The 24,900-nt window shown below is 54.6% G+C and overlaps 1 protein-coding gene and 1 non-coding gene across 3 annotated transcripts in view; both read right to left on the minus strand.

The window, feature by feature from the left end:
• Positions 1-2,555: 2,555 nt before the first annotated feature.
• Positions 2,556-24,900, minus strand: part of MAU2 (MAU2 sister chromatid cohesion factor) — a 33,584-nt gene continuing 11,239 nt past the window's right edge. Inside the window, exons 2-19 of one of the 2 annotated variants that reach the window (XM_069590614.1) lie at positions 19,015-19,032; positions 18,581-18,646; positions 17,759-17,854; positions 16,725-16,819; positions 15,134-15,161; positions 14,620-14,775; positions 14,117-14,263; positions 13,940-14,030; positions 12,724-12,827; positions 12,149-12,226; positions 11,786-11,851; positions 10,378-10,464; positions 10,167-10,216; positions 9,892-9,969; positions 9,583-9,694; positions 6,542-6,632; positions 5,710-5,837; positions 2,556-5,373 (exon numbers count right to left, since the gene is read on the minus strand). In XM_069590614.1, the coding sequence (XP_069446715.1) occupies positions 5,299-5,373; positions 5,710-5,837; positions 6,542-6,632; positions 9,583-9,694; positions 9,892-9,969; positions 10,167-10,216; positions 10,378-10,464; positions 11,786-11,851; positions 12,149-12,226; positions 12,724-12,827; positions 13,940-14,030; positions 14,117-14,263; positions 14,620-14,775; positions 15,134-15,161; positions 16,725-16,819; positions 17,759-17,854; positions 18,581-18,646; positions 19,015-19,032 (1,566 nt within the window). In that variant the 3' untranslated portion in view covers positions 2,556-5,298. The remainder of the gene's footprint in view (positions 5,374-5,709; positions 5,838-6,541; positions 6,633-9,582; positions 9,695-9,891; positions 9,970-10,166; positions 10,217-10,377; positions 10,465-11,785; positions 11,852-12,148; positions 12,227-12,723; positions 12,828-13,939; positions 14,031-14,116; positions 14,264-14,619; positions 14,776-15,133; positions 15,162-16,724; positions 16,820-17,758; positions 17,855-18,580; positions 18,647-19,014; positions 19,033-24,900) is intronic. The other variant, XM_069590615.1, reaches the window with a different exon arrangement.
• Positions 23,523-23,625, minus strand: LOC138441893 (U6 spliceosomal RNA). Its single transcript, XR_011257467.1, has one exon. It is a non-coding gene; the product is annotated as a U6 spliceosomal RNA (small nuclear RNA).

Genomic DNA, 24,900 nt, shown 5'->3' on the forward strand with positions numbered 1-24,900 from the left:
TCCTCCAGGGCCACACAGGCACTCGCTCTGGGCAGAGCATGCCTACCTGCAGACAGAGCCTGAACATCAAGTTGCGCAGACACCTGACATTCAGAATTGTAGTTAGAAACACTCAAAGCAAAACAAGCACACACTGACCAAGTGGCCCCACTTCTAAGGGTCTATTTCAGAGAGCTTTTCTTCATACAGGGAACTCCTAACTTAGTGTAAGAATGTTACAATTTTTAAAACGACGTTTGTTGTAGCAGTCATAATTCATCGAGCGTTGCATTTTTCATAAAGCATCACCATGACAGTCCCTTTAGGCTTCCCTTGTGGCTCAGTGGTAAAGAACCTGCCTACCAGTGAAGGAGATGTGAGTTCGCTCCCTGGGTCAGGAAGATCCCCCGAAGAAGGAAATGGCAACTCCCTCCAGTATTCTTGCCTGGGAAATCCCATGGACAGGGGAGCCTGCAGGGCTACAGTCCATGGGGTCACAAGGAGTCGGGACCCAACTTAGCGACTATACAATAGTCTTTTTATTTTCCAGTCCTTGAAAAAAGTATCAAAAGATATCAAAGTGCTGGGAAAACCTAATTCACATAGAAATGAATCATTTCCTTTTCTCCCAACCAATTGCACTGTAATCTCACCACATGAGCATGAATTTGTAGTAAAATACTTTTAAACTTGTCAGCGACGCCCCCTGCCCTCTCAGACCCGTTGCAGGTGTGAGGCTCCACTTGGCACTTCTGAGCTGACTGGGACTCTATTAGGGAAAGAAGGTGGTGTGGTTCAAATGGAAGCAGCAATGTGGGTGCTGGACAGACAGAAACACGGCACGAATCTCCCCAAGTAGCTTTCTTTGTGGGGAAATAGAAACTCAAAGAGCTCAAGGAGACCAAAGGGGGAGCCGATACACACAAGGAATACTTCAGATCTCCAGGCCCGCAGGAGCCCATCAGCCAGGGGGTGTGAGGTCCAGGCTCCCTCTAAGGTGCAGGCCAGCAGGGACCTGGCCAGTGACTATGGATGCTGACACCTGCACGTTGTGGGCAGCTGTCCACAGTGGCATCTGCTGGACCTGCCTCTACGGATGGCCCATGTGTCCTTCCCTCTGGGCTGTCCCATGGACCCACCCACCCTACACCAGGCTTGAGCCAAAACGTTCCCCAGTGAAACCCAGCAACCACAAGAAGAGTACTCCTCGCAAGGGGACAGGTGCGAATGAGCACAGAATATGCTGGGACCATTCAGGGAGGGGCCTCCAGGTGGGAGATGTGACTGGGCCTCAGGCAGGTGAAGAAGATGGCCAGGAATGGGCAGAGTGGATTTCTGAGGACTGGGGATGAGTGTTATTGAGGACTAGCAATGATGCCTTTCCCAGGTCTTTGGTCCTTGGGCCAGCTGCCCTGGCTACCTGCTAGCCTCTGTGAGGTCCATTCCTGTCCTCCCCTCAGCCCTGTGGATGCCTCCCGGCTGAGTTCCTATCATCTGCTTCCCAAGTATGTTCTCTGCATTGTGTCGAATCACTCACACATCCAGTGGCCAGCAATTCTGCCTCGGGACTGCGGCCCAAAGGCATCTTCAGAAGCGCCCTTAAAAAGTCGAGGCCACCTGGGCATCCTCTCAGGGCACAGGGACGAGAGCAACACAAGGGCCTTGACACAGCACGACTGGCAGGATGGTCCTATCCATGCGCATTAAACGCACGCACAACCCAGGAGAATCGCAAACACGCGCCAGAACAAACGCAGATGCATCCGCAGCAGCACTACTCACAACAGCCACAAGGGGGCAGCAGCCCAAAGCCCATCAATGGTGACTGGATAAAACACGGTCCATCCGTCATCCAACAGACCATTATTTAGCCATAAAAAAGAAATGAAGCAATGATACCTGCTCTCAGGTAGAAAAATCTTGAAGACCTGAAGCTCAGCAAAAGCAGCCAGACACAAAAGGACATGTTACACTATTCCATTTATATGAAATGCCCAGATCAATCAAATCCATAGCGACTCAAAGTAGATGAGTTGTCAGAGACTGAGGAAAGAGAATGAGGATGACTGCTAACGGAGATGGGGGTCTCCTTCTGTGCTGATGAAGATGTTCTGGGTCTAGACAGAGGTGCTGGTTGTACACAGTAAATGTACTGAATGCCACGGAATTGTAGGCACTAAATTCTACTTGACTTTCACCTCAAAAAGGAAAAACAAAACCCCCAGGTACACGAAGGCTGACCCATGTGTCTTCTGAGAACACAGGAAACAGAACACTGGGAATGCAAGCAAGTCTGGTCTGCGGCAGAGCCAGGAACAGGCAGGGCTGTGGGCTGTGCCGTCACGTCTCAGCGGCTCCCTTCCCTGGAGCAGGGCTGGACTGAGGAATATCCTCGTTAAGAGGGGGAGGAGACGCGGGTTTCCCCCAGCTCCTCCGTGCAGGGTCTGGGGCTCTGCATCCTCATGCCCTGTAGGTTACAGCAGCAGGCTCTGTGGCCCCGCCGGCTGGCCGTGGAAGCTTGGAGTCTTCACCAGGGCACATGTGAGGGGCGCAAGGCACAACAAAGACACAGTGAGTGAGGGCTCCTGCAAGTTATTTTACTTTGAATACACAGGAAAAGAAATCTACAAACAAGATGCTCTGTTCTACGGCTCTTTTAAACAATGCTTTGTATTTACAAAAAAAATTTTGTGTGATTAAAAGCACCAGCTGAAAATACAGGCTGCTAAAAACTTAAGACACTGAAAATCCATTAAAAGACAGTATGCCAAACATACATTAAAAACCCTTTAGCGAAACAAAGATGATGCAACCAACACATTTCACCCCCTGTGCCAGGCAGCCCTTTCCGAGTTCCCTGCCTGTGTTCCCAGTAAGTGGGGCGGGGAGTGCTTACCCCAGGGGGAGGACCCTGGCCTCCCCCATGGGTGACTATGGGGATCCAACTATGTTTCTGAGAGGGAACCGGCACCTCCTGGACCAGCATCCTCAGAGCTGCAGGACCTGAGGGCCACCGTCACTGACAGGAGGAAACAGGAGGCACACAAAAGGGAGTCTGAACAGCTTTCAACAATTAACCTGCCAAGAACAATCTTTCTGCTACGCCCTCACACCCCTCGTATGCTTAAGCGTTTGGAGTTTTTGTTTTTTTTCTGAACACCCAGCTATATGACACTGGCTGTAATATATCTCTGGGGCTTGTGTGCAGTCTGTCTTAAATGCTTATGATTGAGAAACCGTGAGGCACTGAATTTGGACTTACAGGAGGGTATTTACAAGCTTTATGTAGCTAAAAGGTGCTGCAGTGAAGGGGAAGTTCAAAGCTGGCACGCATGCATGTACATGCGGGTTGGCTTCCATAAAGCTAGAGCGGAATATTAAATATCGAGTACTGAATTCTTACCTGTAAACTTAAAAACTTATCTTTAACTTTACATATACATAGATAACAAAGTGGTCACTAAAAGCACTTCAACATCAGGACAAGACAATAAGTTTTGAGGTTCTTATTTCAACTGCTCTACATACAAAATGCCCTCGAAGCAAAGAAAGGTTTAAATAAATACTCAAACAATGCAAAGCAGGCCCGAAGAAACGGGGGTCTGGGGAGGCTGCACGGTGTGGAGCCCAGGCTAGCAGGCGCAGCCTGTAGCGAGACAGGCGCTCTGTCCCTTTGGTGGAAGAGAGGACCTGTGCGGGGGGGGGGCGTCAGAGGGGGAGGAAGAGGGGATGGGGACAGCTCATGAGCAGGCAGCAGACCACCTCTGCAGGCCTCGGAGACCCAGGGGCAGCCCCGAGGAGCACGGGGCAGGGCTGGGCTCCTGAGTGGCCCAGGACGACACAGCGAGGGCGGGGCCTTTTCAAACAGAACTTGGCCAGCCTGTCCTTTCAACCAGCCTGTCCCCTCATTCAGTAGCTTACTTGCATGCCTGCTGCTGGCCCCTAAGAGGGCGGCAGGGCCCTGATGTGAGCAGTGACCCAGGACAAGGAGGTCTCTACAAAGCCCTGCTAGTGGCTAAGGCACACCCAGGCCTTGGGGCCCAAGCAGCTGACCTGAGCAATCCCAACATTCCTTTCGTCAGACACTGAGGCTTTGAGAAGCAGCGTTCACAGTGCTGGGTAACAAGACTTGAACCAACCAGCAGTCATAACTAGCAAACCACACACCATCCTCATCAGGGAGACCCTCCCAGGCACTGGAAGCCAAATGGGGCCGGGCTGCTGCCGTGACGGCCCCCAGCGTCACTGTCACCCAGGGCATCTCCTCGACTATTCAAGGGGAGCACAGAACCAAAACGGCTGTCTGGGCCTGGCAGAGCCTCCTGGGGTCCAGCTCAGGAAGAGGTTACAATGCCGTCCCGAGACCCAAGGCAGGTAGGTCTCCTCCTCCTCCCCTCTAAACACAGGGCAGGGTACCAAGGGAATGGCTGCCAGCAGGGTGGTAGAGCCGAGCTGGGCTGAGAAAGGCCCCTCCCACTCTGCACTATGGACTCTGACAGGCAGAAGGCGGCTGATACACACACAGGAGTCTCAGCTCCAAGCACCAGCTCTGGCTGGGAAGCAACCCACAGGCACACACGTAGACCAACACCAGCAGGTGCACTCCCATAGCCGGACAGTGAGCCCAGTCAAGGTGCAGATGCTCAGAAGGCAAGTTCCTGGGTTCCCCAGGGCCCCTAGCTAGAGACCCCAGCTGCCAAAAGGATGGAAGCTGACCAGAAAGGCAAGCCAGGAAAAGCACTGGGGTGAGACAGGCATTTCCATCCCTGACAGGCACCATCACTTCTTCCCTCCAACCGTGGGTCAGACACTGGCATCTTGCCTCTGAGCGCAGGAAGCTGCCATGAGCAGAGGAAACACTCTGGCCCAGCAAGGCGGCCTGCAGAAGTCATGAGGTACCTCGGTGGCACCGACCACCCGTGCATGCAGTGTCAGGACCGGGCTGATGGCCAACACCCGCTTCCCTAGCAAGAGACTCTCCTGAAGATACGACTCAGACACGGAAGCAGGACCAGCGGTTCAAATCCATTTTGAGGGATGGCTCTGCAAAGTCAGCTCCAGCATCCCATGGGCAGCCACAGCACTTGGACTCCTGGTACCTGGAAAGAACGGCCAGCTGGCCCGTCCTGGGAGGACAGCAATCAGCCCTCCACGCTCCCCAGGGGCCCAGGCTGCTCTGGAGACAGTCGGGAAAGAAGCCTGAAGACAGCCACGCCATCACGTCTCCAGGGAAAGCTCAAGTGCCATCTGGGTGGAAGTCAGGGACACACCAGGCCCTCACGGAGGCTTGGAGAAGCTGAGAGGCCCCGTCCAGGGGTCTCACAGGAGGCTGGCCAGGCTGGTGTTTGGTCCATTCTGAGCTTGGAACTGCACGGGGGGCGGGCCGTCTGTCCACTGCGGGGAAAGAGGACACACAGGTGAGGTCCTTCCTAGTGAGCAGCAGGGGGTGCTGGGCTGCATGTCTGTGCCTGGAATGTTGCCCTCCTCAGGCTGGTCAGGGGCCCCAGGAAGCAGCCTGTGTCACCCACTTGGGTGGGAGCTTTCCTGCCCATCCAAGGGGGTTCCTGAGGCCAGGCTGGGTTAGGGTTTGTTGGAGAGGCGCAAGGAGACAGTGGCCAAGGGTGTGCTTCCTTTCTCAGGAAGCGCGTCCCCAGGGCTGCAGGTTGCGTGAGCTGGCCCCAAGGAGCCACCCAGCACCCTCATTCTGCCTCCCCTACCCTGTGCCCGTACCGTGATGAGGTTGTGCTCAGGGAGGCTGCAGGCCTCAATGTGGTCTTGGAGTAGCTGCTGCGAGAAGTTCTGGTGCATCTGGGCGGCTTCGTGGGCATCCATGGCATTCCCACAGGCTTTATTCAGGTCTGGGGGTGGAGGGGTGGGGGTGCACGCAAAGGATGGGCCTGTTTTGGCCTGCCCCTGCCCCATGGCCTCCCCTCAGGCGTGGGTGGAGCCCTGAAGTCAAGCCCCAGCTCCACCATTGGATCCGTGTGCCTGGCACGTCACCTGCCCTGAGCCCTGTGTCACGATCAGCAGAGCCCACCTGCCAACAGCCAAGTCTCTGAGTCTTATGTCCTTGGAGGTGGATGAACAGCGAGGCCCACAGGGGCAAATATGAGGGCTGGGAGGGCAGTGAAGGTGCTTTGGGCTCCCTTGCATGTGGCTCTCCCAGGGATTTCCGGGCCAGCTGTGGGCAGCCGGGAGCCCGCAGGGAGCAGGGCACCCAGTGTTCACTCCTGAGGCAGGAGGGCGGAACGAGTGCGCCAAGTCCACTGCGGATGGGAACAGCCGGCCCTCCACCTCCTCACCCGGACCCTGGGTAGCCTGTGGGCCCTGGTTTCACAATCTGGGAATGGGGGAGCAGCAGTGACAGCTGCTGAGCGCCCTCTCTGTGCCCAGAGCACCTTGGCTCATTCTGCCGGACACGGACGGCTGCCGTCCCCATTCTAGGGAAGGAGACCGAGGCCAAGTGCCAGGGTTCACTGCCCAAGCAGATGCCAAGAACTATCCCTGTGGGTCCCAGAGAGTCAGAACCAGACTGTGTAGACCTCCCCGACCTCCGCCTCACCTCTGAGCAGGGCTGATGACCACAGCTGCACCGACATGTCCGGGATCTTGCTGGCCAGCTGCATGGCGGGCACTACCATGTTGTTGCTCTCCTGTCGGCCAAGAGCAGCAGAGGGTCAGGGAGCGGCAGGGGCGGTCAGGGCTGAGGTGGAGGCGGCTGAGACTGGCGGCAGGGACAGCCTGGGCCCACCTGCGACCTCCCGCTGCCTGGCAAATACCTACTCCAATCGTACAGTCTATCTCAAATGACCCTCTCTGAAAGTACTCCTCGACAACCTCAGGGGAAAAGAAACAGCTCCCACTCCTCGGCCCCACACGTGCCTCCTGGCTGGGGCACAGCCGTGGGCGACTCTATGTACCTTTGTCTTTCTAACCGAAGAAAAAAGCACTGGTGGCAGGCAGCTCTGGACCCATCTCAGGAGCTGATTAGAAACTCAGACTCAGGGGCTTCCCTGGCGATCCAGTGGTTAAAAACCTGCCTGCCAACGCAGAGCACACAGGTTCAGTCTCTGGTCTGGGAAGATCCCATATGCCACAAGGCAACTCAGCCTGTGCCACAACTGCTGCCCCTGCCCTCTGGAGCCCGGGAGTTACAGCCACTGGGCCCACGGGCCCGACAGCCTATGCTCCGCAACGAGAAGGCACCGGAACAGGAAGCCCGCTCGCTCCAACTGGGGAAAGCCTGCGCACAGCAACGAAGGTCCAGCCAAAAGTGAATACGTAAACGAAGTTAGATTAAAAAAACACACATTCAGGGGTCTGTCCTGGTGGAAGCAATGAGGACCAATGGTCAAAAGAGAGAATTTTTTTTCCACATACGAGCCTGCTCCCGTGGAAGGCCACCTCAGACACATGGGGCTGTGGGGCACCAGGATGTGTTCACCCTTGAACCCTGGCTCCGCAGTGCAGCTGCGACAGCACCATGCCTCAGCCCTCAGGAGGAGCTGAGTGGAAGCTGCTGGGGGCCGTAAGCACCCATCCTCGGCTCTGCAGCGGCTCCACCCAGCGCAGGACCCAGAGCCTCCTGGCCTAACCGCTGGGCTCAGGGTGACACTGGGGGAGCTCCCATGTGGCAGCCACGCGCAGTGTGGGGGACACTCGGCACGTAGCCCAGAGATATATAAATCCTCCAAACCGACTCCTGAGGCCCAGGCTCAACACAGCCACACTTGTGTGGGATACATCTCCAGACACAAAAGCCCAGTGACTGTACACTGCCCACCCTGGCCAGCACCTCGAAGATGAGCTCCAGGTGGGTCTCAAAATATTTCACAATTGAACCAAGGCCTCCTAAGACCTCAGAATGCAGAACAGGAGAAACCAGTCTCCTCTTCCAGGCCTGGGGCCGAGAGCAGGCTGCTGGGAGGGAGCATCCCCTTGGCTCCAGCTCCCTGTGACAGCTCAGTTTCCATAGAACCTAGGTGTGAAGACTGGTGTTGTCTTGAGAGGGGTCCTGCATGAAGCCACCCACAAACTTTAATGCCTGAGTATGCTCTGGTCTGGTAGGCCCAGGGCAGGCGGTTTCTCCCACAGATCTGGCGCTGCTTGAGGCGGCGCCTGGCTTTGGGGGCTCCTGGTGGCCCCAGGAAGCAAGAGAGGTTCCCAAATAGGCTCTGTAATTTGCTCCAGGACTACCCCACACACACACCAGAAGCTGTAGCTGAAGAGCTGCTCTGCCCACCCTGCCCCACTAAAGGTGGCTTCTAGAAGCTTCTGGATAAACAAGCATCAGCAAAGTCTAGGTTCTAAGCCTGGGTCTGCAGTTTGGGGCTGTGTGACATTAAACTCTTCAACTGGCAATGAGGTGATCACCACCACTGCACCGAGACACAAGGCAGGCGGCCTGAACTCAGGGGGGCCTCATGTTGAGCCCGTCATCCCTGCCCAATGCCAGGATGTGCCCTGAGGCCACTGTCCTCCCTGTGATCCCTGAGTACCAAGACAAGGTGTTCTAGAAGGAGTGGAGCTACACTCAGAAGGAAGAACCCACTGCTAACCCTCCTTTCAGGGTACTGATCTTGCCAGGGTTCAGGACACAGCTGCAGGGCATGCGGGCCTCAGAAAAAGATTGTCATGCGACTGTGGGGAGGGGAGATGCACTGGGCTTATTAAAAACACTCATTCTTTAGAAGCTCTGGGATTTGATCAGATAAAACTTCATGGGCCTGCATTCTCTGTCCTAAAAACAGCTAAAATGAGTTCAGCTAAATCACTGAACTGATGCCACTTAAGAATTCTCACTGCCATTAAAAAAAGGCCCGAACACAGTGATGCAGAGAAAGACCAGACATAAAATTATAAAACAGCTTGATAAAACTTAGGCTTGGACAGAGGCAGTCAATGAAAAGAGCTGGAAGACAGAAGACACGCAAGGATTTTCTCCTTTGCTTCTCAGACTTTCTATGATAACCATGACATCTTTTATACTGACAAACATACTCTTAAAAAAATTAAAGACCTTGTAAGGTCAATGGGTTGGAGTAGGTGAGATGTTCACACACCCCCAGATGGGGAAACTGAGAAGTCAACTGATCCCACCAGAGACCGTATGGCATGGGTGGGGGCCAGGCACAGGGGGACACGGTGAGGGTAGACACAGGGTGCCCTGAGGATACCATGTGTGATGGGCAGAGAAGGAATCCCTGGGACTGTGGCTGAGTGGACACACCTCTAGCCCCCACGTACTATCACAGGGAAGGGGACCTGCCCTCAGCCTCGCCAGCTCTGTCTGAGCAGCTCCAGATCCACTGAGCCCTGGGGCTTTGCCTGACAACTGCCATGGGCCAACAGCGGCCCTGTCTGCCACACAGGTGCACCCTGCAGGAACTCAAAGCTCCCCCAGCCCTGCCTGCCCAGGCCGTCTGAGTCTCGAGGAACATGGCGGTGGGGGTGGGGGGTGATGGGGGGGTGAGAGGTCACTGAAGTAGGGTCACTGCAGGGCACGGGATGGGAGGCACTTTGCTAGGTGCCCCCCTCACCAACCTCCACCCCACTAAGCACCACCCTGGCCCTATGCCCCTCAGTCAGGCCCCTGACACTCACCCTATGGTTTCCCAACACATAGAAGATGTGACCTAGGAGTACGAGGGAGCAGGCTGTGAGCCGATTCAGGTCCTCCGCGTTGGACATCTTCAGGGTTTCCCGCAGAAAACGCCTTCGTGAGAAGAACAGATGCTGAGGCCCCACTGGGAGGGCTTTTGGGGAAGAAAAGGCAGCCTTGGGGCCCAGAACAGAGACCACCGGGGGGCGGGTGGGGAGGGCAGGAACAGGGGGCCTGGGCACATGCTGTTGGGGGAAGAGAAACAGAGAGAGGTGCCAGGTACAGGGCCACCCGCCCTCTCCAGTACTTACTTGGCCTCATTATAGCGTCCCTGGAAGAAGGAGAAAAGCCCACGCACGTAGAAAGCCGCTGCTCGGAGGCAGTGTGAGCTGAGGGAGGAGTGGAGCATCACACCTTAGTGAGTCTTAACGAAAGCAGCCGATTTACAAATGGGGATTGGGTGGGAGGATGGGAGGTGTTGGGGTAGATGGGCAGTCGGGGGCCCCAGAGATGCTCACACTACCTCCAGAGCAGAGAAAGCGTAAGATAGTTGGTAAAGTGGGACTTGGGGCCTGGGGCTGCCTACCTGACAGGGAAGCTGTGGTCTGGATTGATCCTCTCCAGCAAACTGTACAGCTGTGAAAGAAATGTCTGCAAGTTAGGATAACTCTGCATCTAAAAATGAGAGGGTTTGGCCCCAGTATGCCAGTAAATGACTAGGGCTGCCACACTTCCCACACACCCCCTCCAAATAAGAGTGGAAAGAAAGGATACCGAACATGAAGCATGTCACCTACTACCTCTTGGTGTCTATTTCCTTCCCGTATATACACACTCGCCAGGTTGGTCACGATGAAGGCCCATAGCTCCTGGTGATTGGTGAGCTGGAATATGGGAGACACAGGGCATTAGGGGGCCCGGCTGGGCAGTCATGTCACTTGGGGCTCGCTTGGCGGCATCAGAGCCACCCAAATGCTCCACGACAGCTACCTTGGAATCTTCTTACTCTTTTTATTCCAAACACACATACACACCCCTGCCTCCTGAACCTAGGGACAGCAAAACTATTAGTTCTTGTTATTATAAAACAATCATCTGCATTATAGGAAGCTCGGGAAACAGAAGAGCACAGCCAGCCACCCCAGAGCCTGTCCTCAGAACACGCCACAGTTTGCTCTATTCTCTGCCGTCTCAGTCTGAGATCTCGGTGGCACCCCCACCTCCTCAGGTGGTCACCCCAGAACCCCAGTGTGTGTAAACACAGCAGAGGAGCATGCTTGCTGGTTCCTCTGCTAACGGCTGGTGGCAGACAGTCTGCTGTCCCGAGTTTTTCTGGGGGGAAGAGAATGGCCATGAAACGAACCAATCTGAGTGGTCTGAGCAGTGCTCAGACCCTGGGGGCTGAGCACTCCCAGCAGGGCTCAGCGAGTGCACCTAAGAGGCCAAGAATGCCTACGAAGCACACACCCCACCTGGAGGACCCTGGCAGGTGCCAAGGAGACCCAGAGGGTTGTCTGATCTGAGCAAAGATGCTCCGATATGTTTGTCATAGGACCACAGGAAACATGTTTGGTGTCACGAGGGGTCTGGATCCAAGTTCTGGTTGTACCACTCCCCCCCAGGTTGGTGGACAGAGCCCCTGGCAGCACACACCGTCTGCTGGGAGCTTTGATGTTGAAACAAGCAGCAGCAGCAACTTGCGTAGGAAGTGGGGTGCAGAAGGAGTGTCTAAGAGACCTTCAAGGGCCACAGGCAATGAGGGGAGGTCTCAGCACCACTGGAGTGAGCAGCACCAGGGCCCAAGTAGCGGGGACACAAGTCAACATCACCTGGTGGACCACCGGGAGGACCGGGAATCCTCAGTGAAAGCGGCTAACCAGGGCGTGTCCAGCAGGTGCCCGGCTCAAGACAACCTCCTTGAGGCTGCCCTCTGAGTTAGCTGGGGAAGCCCCACCCCAGGGTGGCCAGGAGCCCCCTTGCCCACAGCTATCCTGCATCAGGCTGTGCTGCCGGCGCTGGCCTGCCCGCACCCGGGCAGCACAAGGCCTGACAAAGGAAGCCCTGGATAAATGGCACAGCACTGTCGCAGCTGACACCAGGCTGGACGCTGCGGAGTCACCCACTGACCACGGTTTGTGTGCCTATTGTCCCGACTCCTTACTGAGAAGCACCTCCTGCCCCATGAAGTGAGGGCCGGCACCTTACCCGCAACGCTGTGGTGAACTGGGCTTCGGCGTTATCCATGCAGTTGACAGAGACACAGTACAGGCCCTAGAAGAAGACGGGGCCCAGGGCTCAGAGCCACATGCGGCTTGCCTAGGGCTGCACAGCTGCACCCAGGCGAGCCTAACAAGAGACTCTACCGAGCCAGCTGTAGCTGAGCTTCACCCTGACCGGTGGAGAGGAAGATGGCATGCTTCATTATTCCTGCCTCCTGGGACCTGAGTCAACTTGGACTTGATGAGATGCTTGTCAGAATGCAGTCCACTGGGAAGGTTCTAAATCCTGCCCGGGGTGTCAGCACAGGGTCACTCACAGGGATGGGGCTGGGGGCTGCCACGCACTCACCAGCAGCGTATGCAGCTGTGCAGCGTGGTTGGAGAAGAGCCGGGGCGACTGCTGGCACAGCTGACAGACCTGGGAGATCTGCAGGGAGACAGCATGTCTGACATCACTAATGTGGGACCCAGGGCCCTGGCAGCATTGAGAAGAGGCCCCCAAAGCCAGTGGGGGTACCCGCATACCCCCAGTCTAACCTGGGCATAAAGTCCCAGCAGAGGTGCCCACCGTGAGGATGTCGGCCCTTGTCTGGTTCTCTGCCTCCTCCCTTTGCAACCTGTGTCTCAAGTCATATAGTACCTACATCCTTACCAAGGTCCCCATGCCCCTTCAGGAAGGCGGGCATCAAGGATTATGGATCACTGGGCAGGAGGGGTGCTAGAATTGCCATCAGCAGACTCTAAAACCCCAGACCCCATGCTCCTTGGGCATAAAAACTTTTAGGTAAAAACCTGATTATGTCCATGCAGGCTCATGGCTGGCCAGGTTACATTCTCCCAAGTGACACCCTCAGGACCCAGCAAATTCAAATGGCCCTCCCCCAGCCTTCCCATCCTGTGTGCACGCGGCCCCCGGGGGCCTACCTCCTGCAGCGCGGTGGCCTTGTGTCCTGTGACGAGCCGGCACATGATGATGTGCTCCAGCAGGATCACTTGGAAGGAGGACAGGATGGGGCTGCAGTCGAGCACTGGGGGCGAGAGGCAGGGTGAGCCCTTGAGGCGTGGGAGAAGGAGACCACCGAGGAGACGCTGGCCCACGTGCCTGCCTCCTGCTGGCTCCGAGCCCTCCTGTCACGCCAGCCCCTCAGCTGCTTGAGTCTGAGCCCACTTGCTCTGCCAGGCGCTGGCCTAGCACCCAGTCTGTCGCCTTACTTGGTGCTCACAGCACCCTCAAGCAAGGGGGCCCATCTCCCTGTCCAGGTGAAGAATCAGGTTCATAGCCAGGTTTTGGTGACCAGAGTATTTTAAGAGCAAGAAATTCCTAAAGGGATCTGTTTTCCATCCTCAACCTGCCCCCCTGCCCCAACCCAGGTGAGTGCTCAAGGACACGCTGTGCACCACAGGTTCTAGAAATGTTGAGGTTGCCCAGCAGACTATGCAACAGGCCTCAAACAAGAGTAGGGGGGACCACAGCTTCTGGCTGTTCCAAGCGGCTGTCCTCACGTTGGAACCAGACAGCACTTTCCCAACTCATCTGAAAGAGTAGTCCCTGCGAAATCTGGCTCTCTGGCTCCTCCCCAGCAGCACTGACAAGGGCACAGGGAGTGGACAGGATGAACGGGGCACAAGCCAGCCAGGGACACGCGAGGCTCTGGGTTCCCACTAGTCAAAGGTCCTCGACTACCCAGGACAGACTAGTCAAGAATCCCAGAAGAACCCAGGACCCCAGAGGATCTACTGTCAGTCAAGTTCCAATTCCGATCTCACCCTAAGCACAATCCACATCACAATGCTGAAAAGTGACAGCAAAGGCAGCCACCGCCTTTCAGCTGGGCGCTGCCGTCCCCGCAGGTTGCGGGGGAGTCCCACTAAGCCCCATGACTCTCTGTGCAGTGAGGGCAATACGACAGAGATGCTCCAAGTACTCACCCAACCTCCCTGGGGAGCAAGGATCCCGTCCAGGCCTGGCATGGCTCTGCCTGAACCCGATCATCCCTATCGGCCAACTGGGGTGCAAGACCCATGGGGCGGGGACCCAAGCTGCAGTCCTTCAACGTCCTCCAGGCCCAGCACTGGCAGTGATGGGTGGGCTGCCCAGCAGGGCGCTACTCGACCCAGAGCCCCACAGGGCCTGACTTACTCTTGAGCTTTTCCAGCTGCATGAGGGCCTTGTCCGTGTACTTCTGCGCCTTCTCCAGGTAGCCAGCTTGCATGGAGTGCATCACGGTCACCTGGCGACACGGTCAGAGGGTGGTGGCCGCTGAAGCCCTCTCCCCTCTCCCCGGGCCGCCGGGCCCCGGCCCCTGCAGGGACTCACCAGGTAGACGAGCACGCACATGTGCTCCTTGGGCAGCCAGTGGAAGAGGTCAGCAGGGTTGCTGGGCAGGATCTCGTCATCGTGCAGCGTGGAGATGGTCTGGATGCACTGCTGCAGCTGCTTCAGGCACGGCTTCACGCTCTTTACCTGCAGCAGGCAGACCGCACTGCACACCTGGCCGCCCATCTGCTCCTGTCAGGTGCCACACCCTCAAGAGGCAGGCACCCGCAGGGGCAGCCTGCCAGGTCCTGCCGGCCTTGCCCCATCCCAAGGCCCTACAGGCCATCTCCGCAGCTGTCAGCACCCTGTAAGAGTCTGCTCTGCTTCTATGCATCGAGTGGAGTGCTCAGCCCAACAGGCAAAGGTGGGTGTGGGTGGGGGAACCAAGGAAGTGAGGCCGGTGGGGAGGGACAGGAGGCAATCACAGAACTGATTTCTCAGTCAGAGGCCCATCCACCACCTGCCTGGTCCCCAGCAGCCAGCACGTGGGAGGCAGTACACACCTGCCCAGCATCCAGGTAGTGGGTCACCTGGAGCACCAGGAAGAAGACACGCAGAGACTCTTTCTGGATGGGGTTCCCTTGCCAGTTCTCAACTATCTGTCCACAGAGGGTCAGCAGTGGGTGGACTTCCTGCAGCTTGCGCTCCATCAGCAGCAGCTGTGGGGAGAGGAGCAGGTGCTGGGGGCTCTCCTGGTGCACAGGGCTGCCACCCACCTGCCCACGTGCAACTGCTGGCACCCCAAAGGGAGGGCACAAAGCCAGGCTGGAACCCAAGTCCAGGCAGCTTCAACCGAGGCGGCTCCTCCGTCAGCACAAATCCCACAGCCTGGAATCGGAGCTGTCTCTGAATCCAGCTGGAGGGCGGGGGACAGGGTCTGCCTCTCATGGCTACCTGCCATGCCTGAGGGTCTGGGCAACTGATGGGCCATGACATGGCAAGCAGGCAAAGCCTTGGCAGACCCTGGGAACCCAAACTCATGTCCCCCACATCTTATCCTGCCCAGCCTCCACTTACCATGCCTTTGCTGAGGAGGAACAGTGCCCTGGAAAAGAGAGGGGGCGTCAGGTCTGGGAGGCCCAGGCAACCCCTAGGATGACTGCCACCTCAACATGCACAGGGGCAGTTAAACGGATGACAATGGACCCCGGCCAATAAGCGTGCTCTGTTTTGTTCTATCTTCCTCTAACTTTCTTCTCGTTTAGGGACTCATGAGGTTCAAAATCTCAGAAGGCAGAAACAGGTGCTCAAGAAAGCATGGAGTGAGGACTTCCCTGGCGGTCCAATGGCTGAGCCCGCTGCTTTTAGGAGCAGCTGAGGGGCTGCGGGCCCGCCAGTCCGTGCAGAGCCCTGATGTGCTGCTGCAGCTGACGCCCCGTCAAGTGGGCATGGTTCAGGTGACGAGCCTGAGGAGCACGGGCCCCAGTCGCACAGTGAGCGATGTCTACACTCCCGGCCACCCATCATCCTTTGTTGTTACCTCACGGCATGGACACCCGAGGGTCTCCTATCTGACTGTTGAAGTCTAAGGTCTAGCACTTCACGTCAAGGTTCCCATATTATCACCTCACTAGGCCTCACATCTGAGATCAGAAGCTCTGTGTCAGGAGACCTGTAGGCGCCATGCCCTGGCGAAGCCCACCCCGGTCACCTGCCCACAGTGGCACAGAGGCGCGGCTCGAGGACACTTGCAAACACGTGCAGCGTGCAGCCAGCCCTGTGGCCTGCAAGTCATTGAGTGTCACCCCGAGCCTAGTAACAGCTGCAGCATGAGGAGGACCAGACCACGTGGCGGTGTCCATCCCGGGGCAGGGTGGCTCAGGGATGTGAGCCTCGGGGAGCTGTGTGCACCCGTGCGAGCACTTACAAGTCCAGAACTCAAGAGAATAGACTTAGGAACTGTTCTGTCCCCACAACCCCACAGGCAAGCTTGGAGTCTGTGTTGGAGAACTTTTCACAATCCCAACACACACACACAACAGAGTAAGAGCGCTGCTCCCAGGGGCTTGGGTCCTGCTCCAGAGGATTCTTCTCTTCGGGGTAGAAAGAGGCTGGCGGCCCTCTAAGAGGGCGCGCGGGGAAGCACTGGTGGCCTCTGACCCCAACCCCAGCCCCAGCGCACTAGCCTCCAGGTAGTTTAAGCCGTTTCACGCACAGTACAAGCCTATGTCCGTTCTGTTACACAGATGTCCTCTTCCTCTGCCCCCTGTTGTACACCTGAACACTCCTGGGTACCTGAATGGCGACTGGCTGCCAACCATGCTGCCCACGGGACCTACAAGCACCACTCTCACCCCCCACCAGGAAGGGGATTACCCAGTACATCACACAGGCCCTTTTTATTTCAAGAGATGCTAGAAACACGCAAGCGCTCACAGTGCTGAGAACGCCAGCTACCCCTCACCCGCACAGCCAGCTCAACAACTTCTCACTTCATGAATCGGTGGGGCAGAAGCATCTCCGGGCCGCCTGAATCTGCATGTCTCTTACTGTGAATAAGGGCGGTCAGCATTTCACACCAAGATGCCATTTCTATTTGCTGTCCAGGACCAAGATGACCAAACTTCCCCAAGTGGGCGGAGAAAGGGCCCGAGGAGGGGGTGCCTACCGTGTGTACTCAGAGCCCACCACCCGGGCATACTCGGCCCCCACACCCAGGAGGTCGCAGGCTGACACCAGGTCCTTCTCAAGTGTGTGCAGTTGCTGAGAAAAGGAGAAAAGAGCAATGACCCTCACTTCCAAACCACCAGACTTACCATATCTGACCTGCTACCTTGCAAGCAAGTTACACAAAACCTCCCCCCATCAGCAAAATTGCCTTAGTATCAGTTCTGAGCTAAATTAAGCACATTACCTCATCAACACTAATTGCTTTGGGTACAGAACTCCGCTTTGTCTACAGCTTAATGGTGCACAGAGCCAGCAGTAACGCTAATGGGCACAGATCCCCGAGGGCTGTGCACATATGTCTGTGCGCTTCGCAGGTTGCCTTCAGGGGCCGGTCACTAGGGGAACAGCCAGAGGAGCCTCGGACAGGAAGGGCCTCTTTCAGGGCAAGGGTCTGTGGGAGCTTCAGACGCAGGCTGAAAGGCAGGGACCCCTGCGGGGCCTCAGCTGGGAGCTTGGGCTCCGCTCATCGCACCCACCTACTCTGTGACCTGAGGCAAGTGACTCACTACCTCGCTTGCTTCCTCCTTTGACGAAAAGCACAAAAGCACATGGGAGGATTCAAGGACGGCAGTGCACGTGTTGGGCAGGAGGGTGCCTGGAGAGACGGCAGCCGCTCAGGCTAGGTGGGCTCTCCTCAGCAGGGCACCCTCTGAGCCAAATCCTCCTGGCATTAAGAGGCTCCTCCAGGGAGCAGGTGACACTGCAGCCCAGGCCCCACTGTGTGCTCAGGCAGGTGATGGGGCTTCATCACAGAGGGCAGGCAAGAAGTGGCTGGTGGGCAAGCTGCGTCAGGGTCAGAGGAGGCCAGGGGGTGGCCAGAGACAGGGCGGTATGGGCCGAGCCGGGATGGAGAGGCATCTCCAATGAGTCCACCTGGCCTGCAGGCTCCTCCACTGCAGCTAGGGAAGCCCAGCCCAGAGAGCCGCCCACCCAACTGGCGCCCGTGCATCTGGTCGGGCCCACAGTACGCACAGCGAGCTGGAAGAGCAGGCGGCAGTGCCAGTACGGGGTCTGCTGGGAGATCTGGATAGCTTTCCGCAGCAGCGGCTTTGCTGCGTCCACGGAATTCTGAAAGCAAACAGTCACATTTAAGGAAGAAAAAACAAGCTGGATTCCTTCTGCAGCAGCTGTGGACCCAGAAGGCCATTCCCAGACACACTTACCAAAAGATCTGCTTCATTTAAAAAGAAAAGATATTTTATTAGCCTCACCGGCTGGGAAGCTTTTCACACTGATCTTAAAATAATTCCCTATTCAACTAAACTGAAAGTAGCTTTAGTTCAAATTCCTGAACAGTCAAATTGATAACAATTACCATCTTTTCTGAACTGTAACCAGAGTGAGAGGCCAAGGGCGTAAAACAGGAGTCACTGCAGAAACTGGAGAAAGGCAACTTTCAGTTACACTTGAGGTCAGAAACCAGCTTCAGCTACACTATGTGAACTGGTTCAGGAATCAATCATCTTTAACCCAGGAACAGGGCTACTTTGCACAGTCCTCAGTAGAAAAAGCCTCTGCTAGCCTTTGTCAGCAAGCGGTCATCCAGGGCTGCCCTGTACCACGTGTTCAGTTCAGTTCAGCCGCTCAGTCGACTGTCTCTGACTCTTTGCGACCCCGTGGACTGCAGCACGCCAGGCCTCCCTGTCCATCACCAACTCCAGGTGTGGAAGACAGGAAAATTATGCAAAGTCTTAAAAGCCAGAAGGGAATCCACTCCTGTGACTCCCAACCTGCCCCTGCGCCTTCACTACAAGGAGAGGGGGTTTGCTTTCAGAGGCCTATATATGTTCTTACCTCTTGACAGTATAACTCGGACAGAAGACTCGCTGCTTCAAACTTAACATCTTCAAACTGTGGGATCTAGTGATGTCTTGTTAAGGAAGTAGAGACACTACAAAATGGTCAGTTTAAAAGGGCCACACTTCAGCATTCTGACGCTGCAGAGGCTGGCTGGATGGGCACATCCCCGTCCGCTCTAAAACCCCAAGTTCACGTATTCCCCTAGTAATCCCTGAGCTTGCTGCTGGCTGGTGTGGAGCTAGACGCTAGGGCATGAAGAGGAGCGGAGCACCCAGGAAGAAGCTGCTGGTCTGAAGGGATGCTCCAGGGAATCTGTGGGGCAAAGCCCAAACCCAAAGTGTGCGTTATAAGCAGAATTCAAGTTTATAACACATGTTTTTATTTAGAAGGAGCTTTCCTTAAAGGGAATAGTACCAAGGAAAGGATACTTGCTGTGATATCAACCACTGAAAGAGAAAGAAAAAAGAGTTAATTCTCAAACAGTTAAGCAGCTTTGCATGTGCTTAACTGGGTCCACTTGGGGGTTCACACGGGTTGTCCTGTCACCGAAGGCTGCAGGTGTTCAGTTAGGTGGGAAGATGGCCTGCTCAGCTTGAGAAGCGGGCTGGCTTCTCCTCTAACCCAGCAGCTGTGGTGTGTCTGGGGGAAGGGAACATATGCGTGCTCCCCTACTGGTGGGCTTCCTGTCTTTCCAGGCTCTGGAGTCAGAACTGGAGCCCCTCTCACTGGGGCAGCTAATCTTCAGAAGGGGAAGGAGCACAGAAAGGCCACCACATGCTACTTACTGTGGCACACCCACAGCAAATCACGGCACAAGAAATCAATTTAATACAATTAGAGAGTAGGGCTGAGGGTTAGTCTTTCCTGGGGAAAAGACATATAAAAGATGCTTGGAAATGAGCAAAGTTAGCCTCAGAGGGGAGGGAGGAGCACCACAGAAGGACGGGGGTGGGCAGCGATGATTCTGAGCTCTGAGCTCACCACCCCTGCGCGTGCGCATGCTGGTACGTGGTTCAGACGACAAGGCCCCACGTGGGGATAACTGTGCCCTGGAGCTTCACGTTCCAGCAGGAAATGGTGCGGTCCCAGGGCAGTGCCCCACACCACCACCACCACGACCACAGTCTCTCAGACCATCTGGGACACAAGCACACACCTGACGCAGTTCCTGCTGGTCCGCTCCTCCTGCACACTCTCTCAGAGCTTTAGCGGTTGCTGGAAGGACGCAGAGGGAGGAGGAGGAGGAGAAAGAGGAGACAGAGGCTCAAGGCCCACAGATCTGTTGCCTGACAGGGAGAAAGGCTGGTGAGGCCAGAGGGGCAGCCTTGGGGCTAGAGATGTCTCTGGGGCTGAGTGAGCAGTGGCCAGGGAAGTCACCCAAGAGGCTGGGGATGACTTAGCTGGTCTGGAGACCAGCCCCTCAAAGACACAGGTGGGCCAGGAGGGGGAGTTAATGGGAGCGGAGGAGAGGGACAGAGGAACTCCGAACATTGGAGAGTCACTGGGCTCCTGTCTGTCTCTGTCTCCCACACTCTCTCTCACACACACCACATGTATATAGAGCCCAGGCAAAAGGCACTGTGCAACCAGACTGAGTGTCCCCTCCCAAGGCAACAAGGCCTGGAGGAGCTCAGGGTCCCCAGAGAGACATGGGCAGTGCCTGCTGCCATGAGTGTGGCCCCAGAGTGAGGCTCCTTGGCTGGAGGCCATCTACAGAGACAGTGAGGACAGGCTCAGCTCCAGCCACGTGTGTGATGTCACAAAGCTGGTAAACACCGAAGCAGGGGCTTGCATTCTTCAGAAGCCACTCCTTCCCACTCAGCCTTCAGCAAGAGATGCTCACTCCTGAGGGCCACCAATTGGGAGGGACAACTGGAGGAAACTATGTGACTAAAAGCTGGGTTAGGGACATGCTAAGACCTGGTCCAACCTTGAGATTCTGAAGTTCCATGACTCAATCTCCACATGTAAAACCTGTCTTGGGCAAGGCCTTCATGCTCAAGGGGAGCCCTTTAGAGAGAGTACACGGCGGATAAAAACACACACGGGAAGCATTTGCCTTTCACTTGGAGCTCCACGTGGCTTGCTCTGAACAACCCAGACGGGTAGCCAAGGCGGAGTGGGTAAACCCACCACGCACAGGAGTCTCCAAGTCAAATCTAGCCACACCTCAGGACCTGGCACAAAGCTGACCGCACCAGAGTGTCACTGCCCCCCAACAGAGATGAAAAGGGCAACAAGACGAGGTGAAACTCCTCCAGTGGACTGAAGAAGCCTTCTTTTTGAGTCTGTGGTCCAGGGATGCTCTCCTTACCACACAAGTTCAGTTCAGTTCAGTTCATTCAGTCGTGTCCGACTCTTTGCAACCCCATGGACTGCAGCATGCCAGGCCTCTCTGTCCATCACCAACTCCTGGAGTTTACTCAAACTCATGTCCACTGAGTCGGTGATGCCATCCAACCATCTCATTCTCTGTCATACCCTTCTCCTCCTGCCCTCAATCTTTCCCAGCATCAGGGTCTTTTCAAGAGTCAACTCTTCACATGAGGTGGACAAAGTATTGGAGTTTCAGCCTCAGCATCAGTCCTTCCAATGAATATTCAGGACTGATTTCCTTTAGGATGGTCTGGTTGGATCTCCTTGCACTCTAAGGGATTCTCTAGAGTCTTCGCCAACACCACAGTTCAAAAGCATCAATTCTTTGGTGCTCAGCTTTCTTTTTAGTTCAACTCTTACATCCATACATGACTATCGGAAAAACCATAGCTTTGACTAGACAGACCTTTGTTGGCAAAGTAATGTCTCTGCTTTTTAATATGCTGTCTAGGTTAACAGCTTTTCTTCCAAGGAGCAAGTGTCTTTTAATTTCATGGCTGTAGTCACCATCTACAGTGATTTTGGAGCCCCCAAATATAAGTCTCTCACTGTTTCCCCCTCTATTTGCCATGAAGTGATGGGACTGGATGCCATGATCTTCGTTTTCTGAATGTTGAGTTTTAAGCCAACTTTTTCACTTTCCTCTTTCGCTTTCATTAGGGGGCTTTTTAGTTCCTCTTCACTTTCTGCCATAATGGTGGTGTCATCTGTGTATCTGAGGTTATTAATATTTCTCCCAGCAATCTTTATTCCAGCTTGTGCTTCATCCAGCCTGGCATTTTGCATGATGTATTCTGCATGTAAGTTAAATAAGCAGGGTGACAATACACAGCCTTGACGTACTCATTTTCCCATTTGGAACCAGTCTATTCCATATCCGGTTCTAACTGTTGCTTCTTGACTTGCATACAGATTTCTCAGGAGGCAGGTCAGGTGGTCTGGTATTCCCATCTCTTTAAGAATTTTCCACAATTTGTTATGATCCACACAAATGCTTTGGCATAGTCAATAAAGCAAAAGTAGATATCTTCCTGGAACTCTCTTGCCTTTTCAATGATCTAACGGATGTTGGCAATTTTATCTCACCGCACAAGGCATACTCCAAATCCAGAGGTGAGGAAAGCCCACAAGAAACTACGTCCACGGTGGGCACACTGAAAAGGGACACAGCCAGTTGCCGACAGCCAGAAGCCACTGCGCCCGCTTCTCCAGCGTCTTGGCCTGTGCTGCCGGGCCCAGGCCTACATGGGCCCATCAACTGTCATCTCATTTAGAGCTTTCGTGTGCTCAGCGTCTATTCAGTAGACACTCAGGCTGGACTCCACTGACAGCTCTCTTCTCCGAGCCAGATGTGACAGTGATCAGTTTCTCTCTCTGCCAGTTCTCTCTTTTCTGACCTAAGGCTTGGAGAAAGAGCATCACACCCCTCTGGGGCCTTGAGTGGCCACCAGGAGAGCCAGGAAGGTGTCCAAAGGCTTAAGACTCAAATCTTCTGGAAGGCCTTGTCTGTCAGCGTAAGAGGATGTCAGGAGTACTGCTCTAGGAGCCAGAGGATGAAGTCTGAGATGTGGCCCCCATGGGAGTCAGCCACACTCCAAGTCCTGGAGGAGATGGATCCCAGTGGTCCTTAGCATCCAACTCCCAGAGCCACAACCTGTCACTATCCTCCATGCACGCACTGTGGCCCTATCCCACACACACAGATGACGGCCGCTAGACAAAGCCCCATGATGTTCCTCCTCATGTGTCCCCAGTGCCAAAATAGGCTGGCACACGGGAGGTTCTCAGGAAAATTTGTTGCACAAATGATGACTTTATCTAGCATCACCAGGAAATGAGGGTTTCCTTCTGTACAAAAAGCCACAGAATTGAGGCTTACACCTTACAAACACAAAATTTTAATTACTAAATGGCATCAAGACATCTCGGCCTCAAACATCACTGCTTCTTGCTCAGGCATCAGTGACACCTTGAGCTGTCCCCATGAGATGACCCATTCCTGAAGCTACAGGACAGCTCCACATCAAGGTGAGCCAGTCACTTCCTAAGGCTTGCCAGTCAGAAGTCAATCAATTCACTCTGCTTTTGTGTCTTTTTAAACCTTGCAACACACATCCATAATCAGAAACCTATAGACAAATATGTCCATCTCACAAACAAAAGTAGGTAGGATACCTTACCCACGGTTGCTACCTCATCATATGTTTTACTTTGTAACATTAAAATATAGTTTTTATGTCTTCTCCCTTGTCATGGGAAAGCAGCCAAAGTTAAGAGCCCCTTTCACTGCCAGGCAACCTGCAGGCATGAGGCAGAGAGGTGAATGATCCCACCAGACGCCTCTGGGGTCACCTCGGTTCTCAGGGAAAGCAAGGGTCACCATAGGGCCAGCATGCACCCTGAGGGGTGGAAGGGCTGGGATCAGCACACCTCTTATTCCTTAGAACATTCACTTCAGAGTTGAGAGTGGGTTTTTTTGCTTGTTGTTTTCTTTTAAAATTTCTGAGCACCTAAGTTTATTAGAAGGGATTACGCATGCAAATAACAGAATTTGGCCCCCCCAAACATGGAATGGTTCATGAATTTGGCATCCTTGCACAAGGGTCATGCTAATATTCTCTGTATCATTCTAATTTTAGTACAGGTGCTGCTGAAGAGAGAAAAAAGCTGAGTGTTTTAAGGCCTCTTATACCTCTTATACCTTGTAACCAAGGTAACTTAAAAAAAAATTTTAATCACCAAAATGGGTAGAAAAAGTTACCAACTGCAATTCCTCTGGGACAGAAGCACGGCATTTAGGAGCCAGCCCTGCCTCTCCGCGTACGACCATGGCTACACGCAGCCCAGTCAGCGCTGTCATCAGTGAGCTGGAAGTGGTCTCGCCCTTGTGCATTTGGTGAGGATCCAAAGAGACGGCGCTCCAAGAAGCAAGAACACTGGGCCTGGCACGTGGCAGGCACCAACAATGCTATAGTTCCTAGGCGGAACAAGAAGCAGAGGCTACCGGGGAAGCAGGGGTCAAGTTGCTAGAACCATGAAGTGATGGTTCCTAAATACATTTCACACTCTAAAGTCAGAGGAGACCCAGAGAATGCGCAGAAAAAATGGAAATGCAAACAGCAAGAGGCACAGATATTCTTCTGTGGAAATGCTCAACACTAAGTCATACAAACGCGGCTTCTGCACCGAGTTCTGCTGCTGACTGATGTGGCGTGGAATTTACCAGGGCACGGTCATGACCCTGAGCCGAGGTCCGCAACCTTCAGGACCTACTGCCTGATGATCTGAGGCGCAGCTACTGTAATAATAATGCAAATGAAGTGCACAATAAACGTAATGTGTCTGAATCATCCCCAAACCACCCCCCTCTCCTACCCCAGTCCATGGGGAAACTCTGCCACGAAACTGGTTCCTGGTGCCAAAAAGGCTGAGGACCGCTGTCCTAAAGGATGAAAGGTTTGCTTCTGCTGTGCCTGATGATGAAAGGCCCAGAAGTGAGCCCTTTAGGGCCTTCAGGGAAAAAAAAGGAAGCTTTTAGTCACTTGCCGGGAAGGTAGCTATAGACTCTCTGGCTAAACCTGGAAGCAGAATGAAGGAGTGTCTGACGGGCACAATTTGGAGCAGCTTTCTAAGTCAAACAACCGCTAAAAAGTAGCCCCACTGAAAATACACAGAGAAACCAAACTGGCATTGACAGAGATACTGCAGTTAGAAAGGCACGTCGTCCAAAGGGTGACTGCCTGGATCACAGCAAACAACAGAAACCCATTCCAGAGAAGAGGCGTTTACTCCTCTGCAGCTTTCAAATCAGGAAAGTATAAGGATGATGATGCATGTTCCACGTCAAGAGATAAAAAGTAATATAATCAAAAGTAAGAAAGTTAAGGGGGAAATAGACACACATCTAAATACAGAAATGTAGATTCTCAATTCCACAG

Source organism: Ovis canadensis, chromosome 5, assembly GCF_042477335.2.
Source record: "Ovis canadensis isolate MfBH-ARS-UI-01 breed Bighorn chromosome 5, ARS-UI_OviCan_v2, whole genome shotgun sequence".
NCBI lineage: Eukaryota > Metazoa > Chordata > Mammalia > Artiodactyla > Bovidae > Ovis > Ovis canadensis.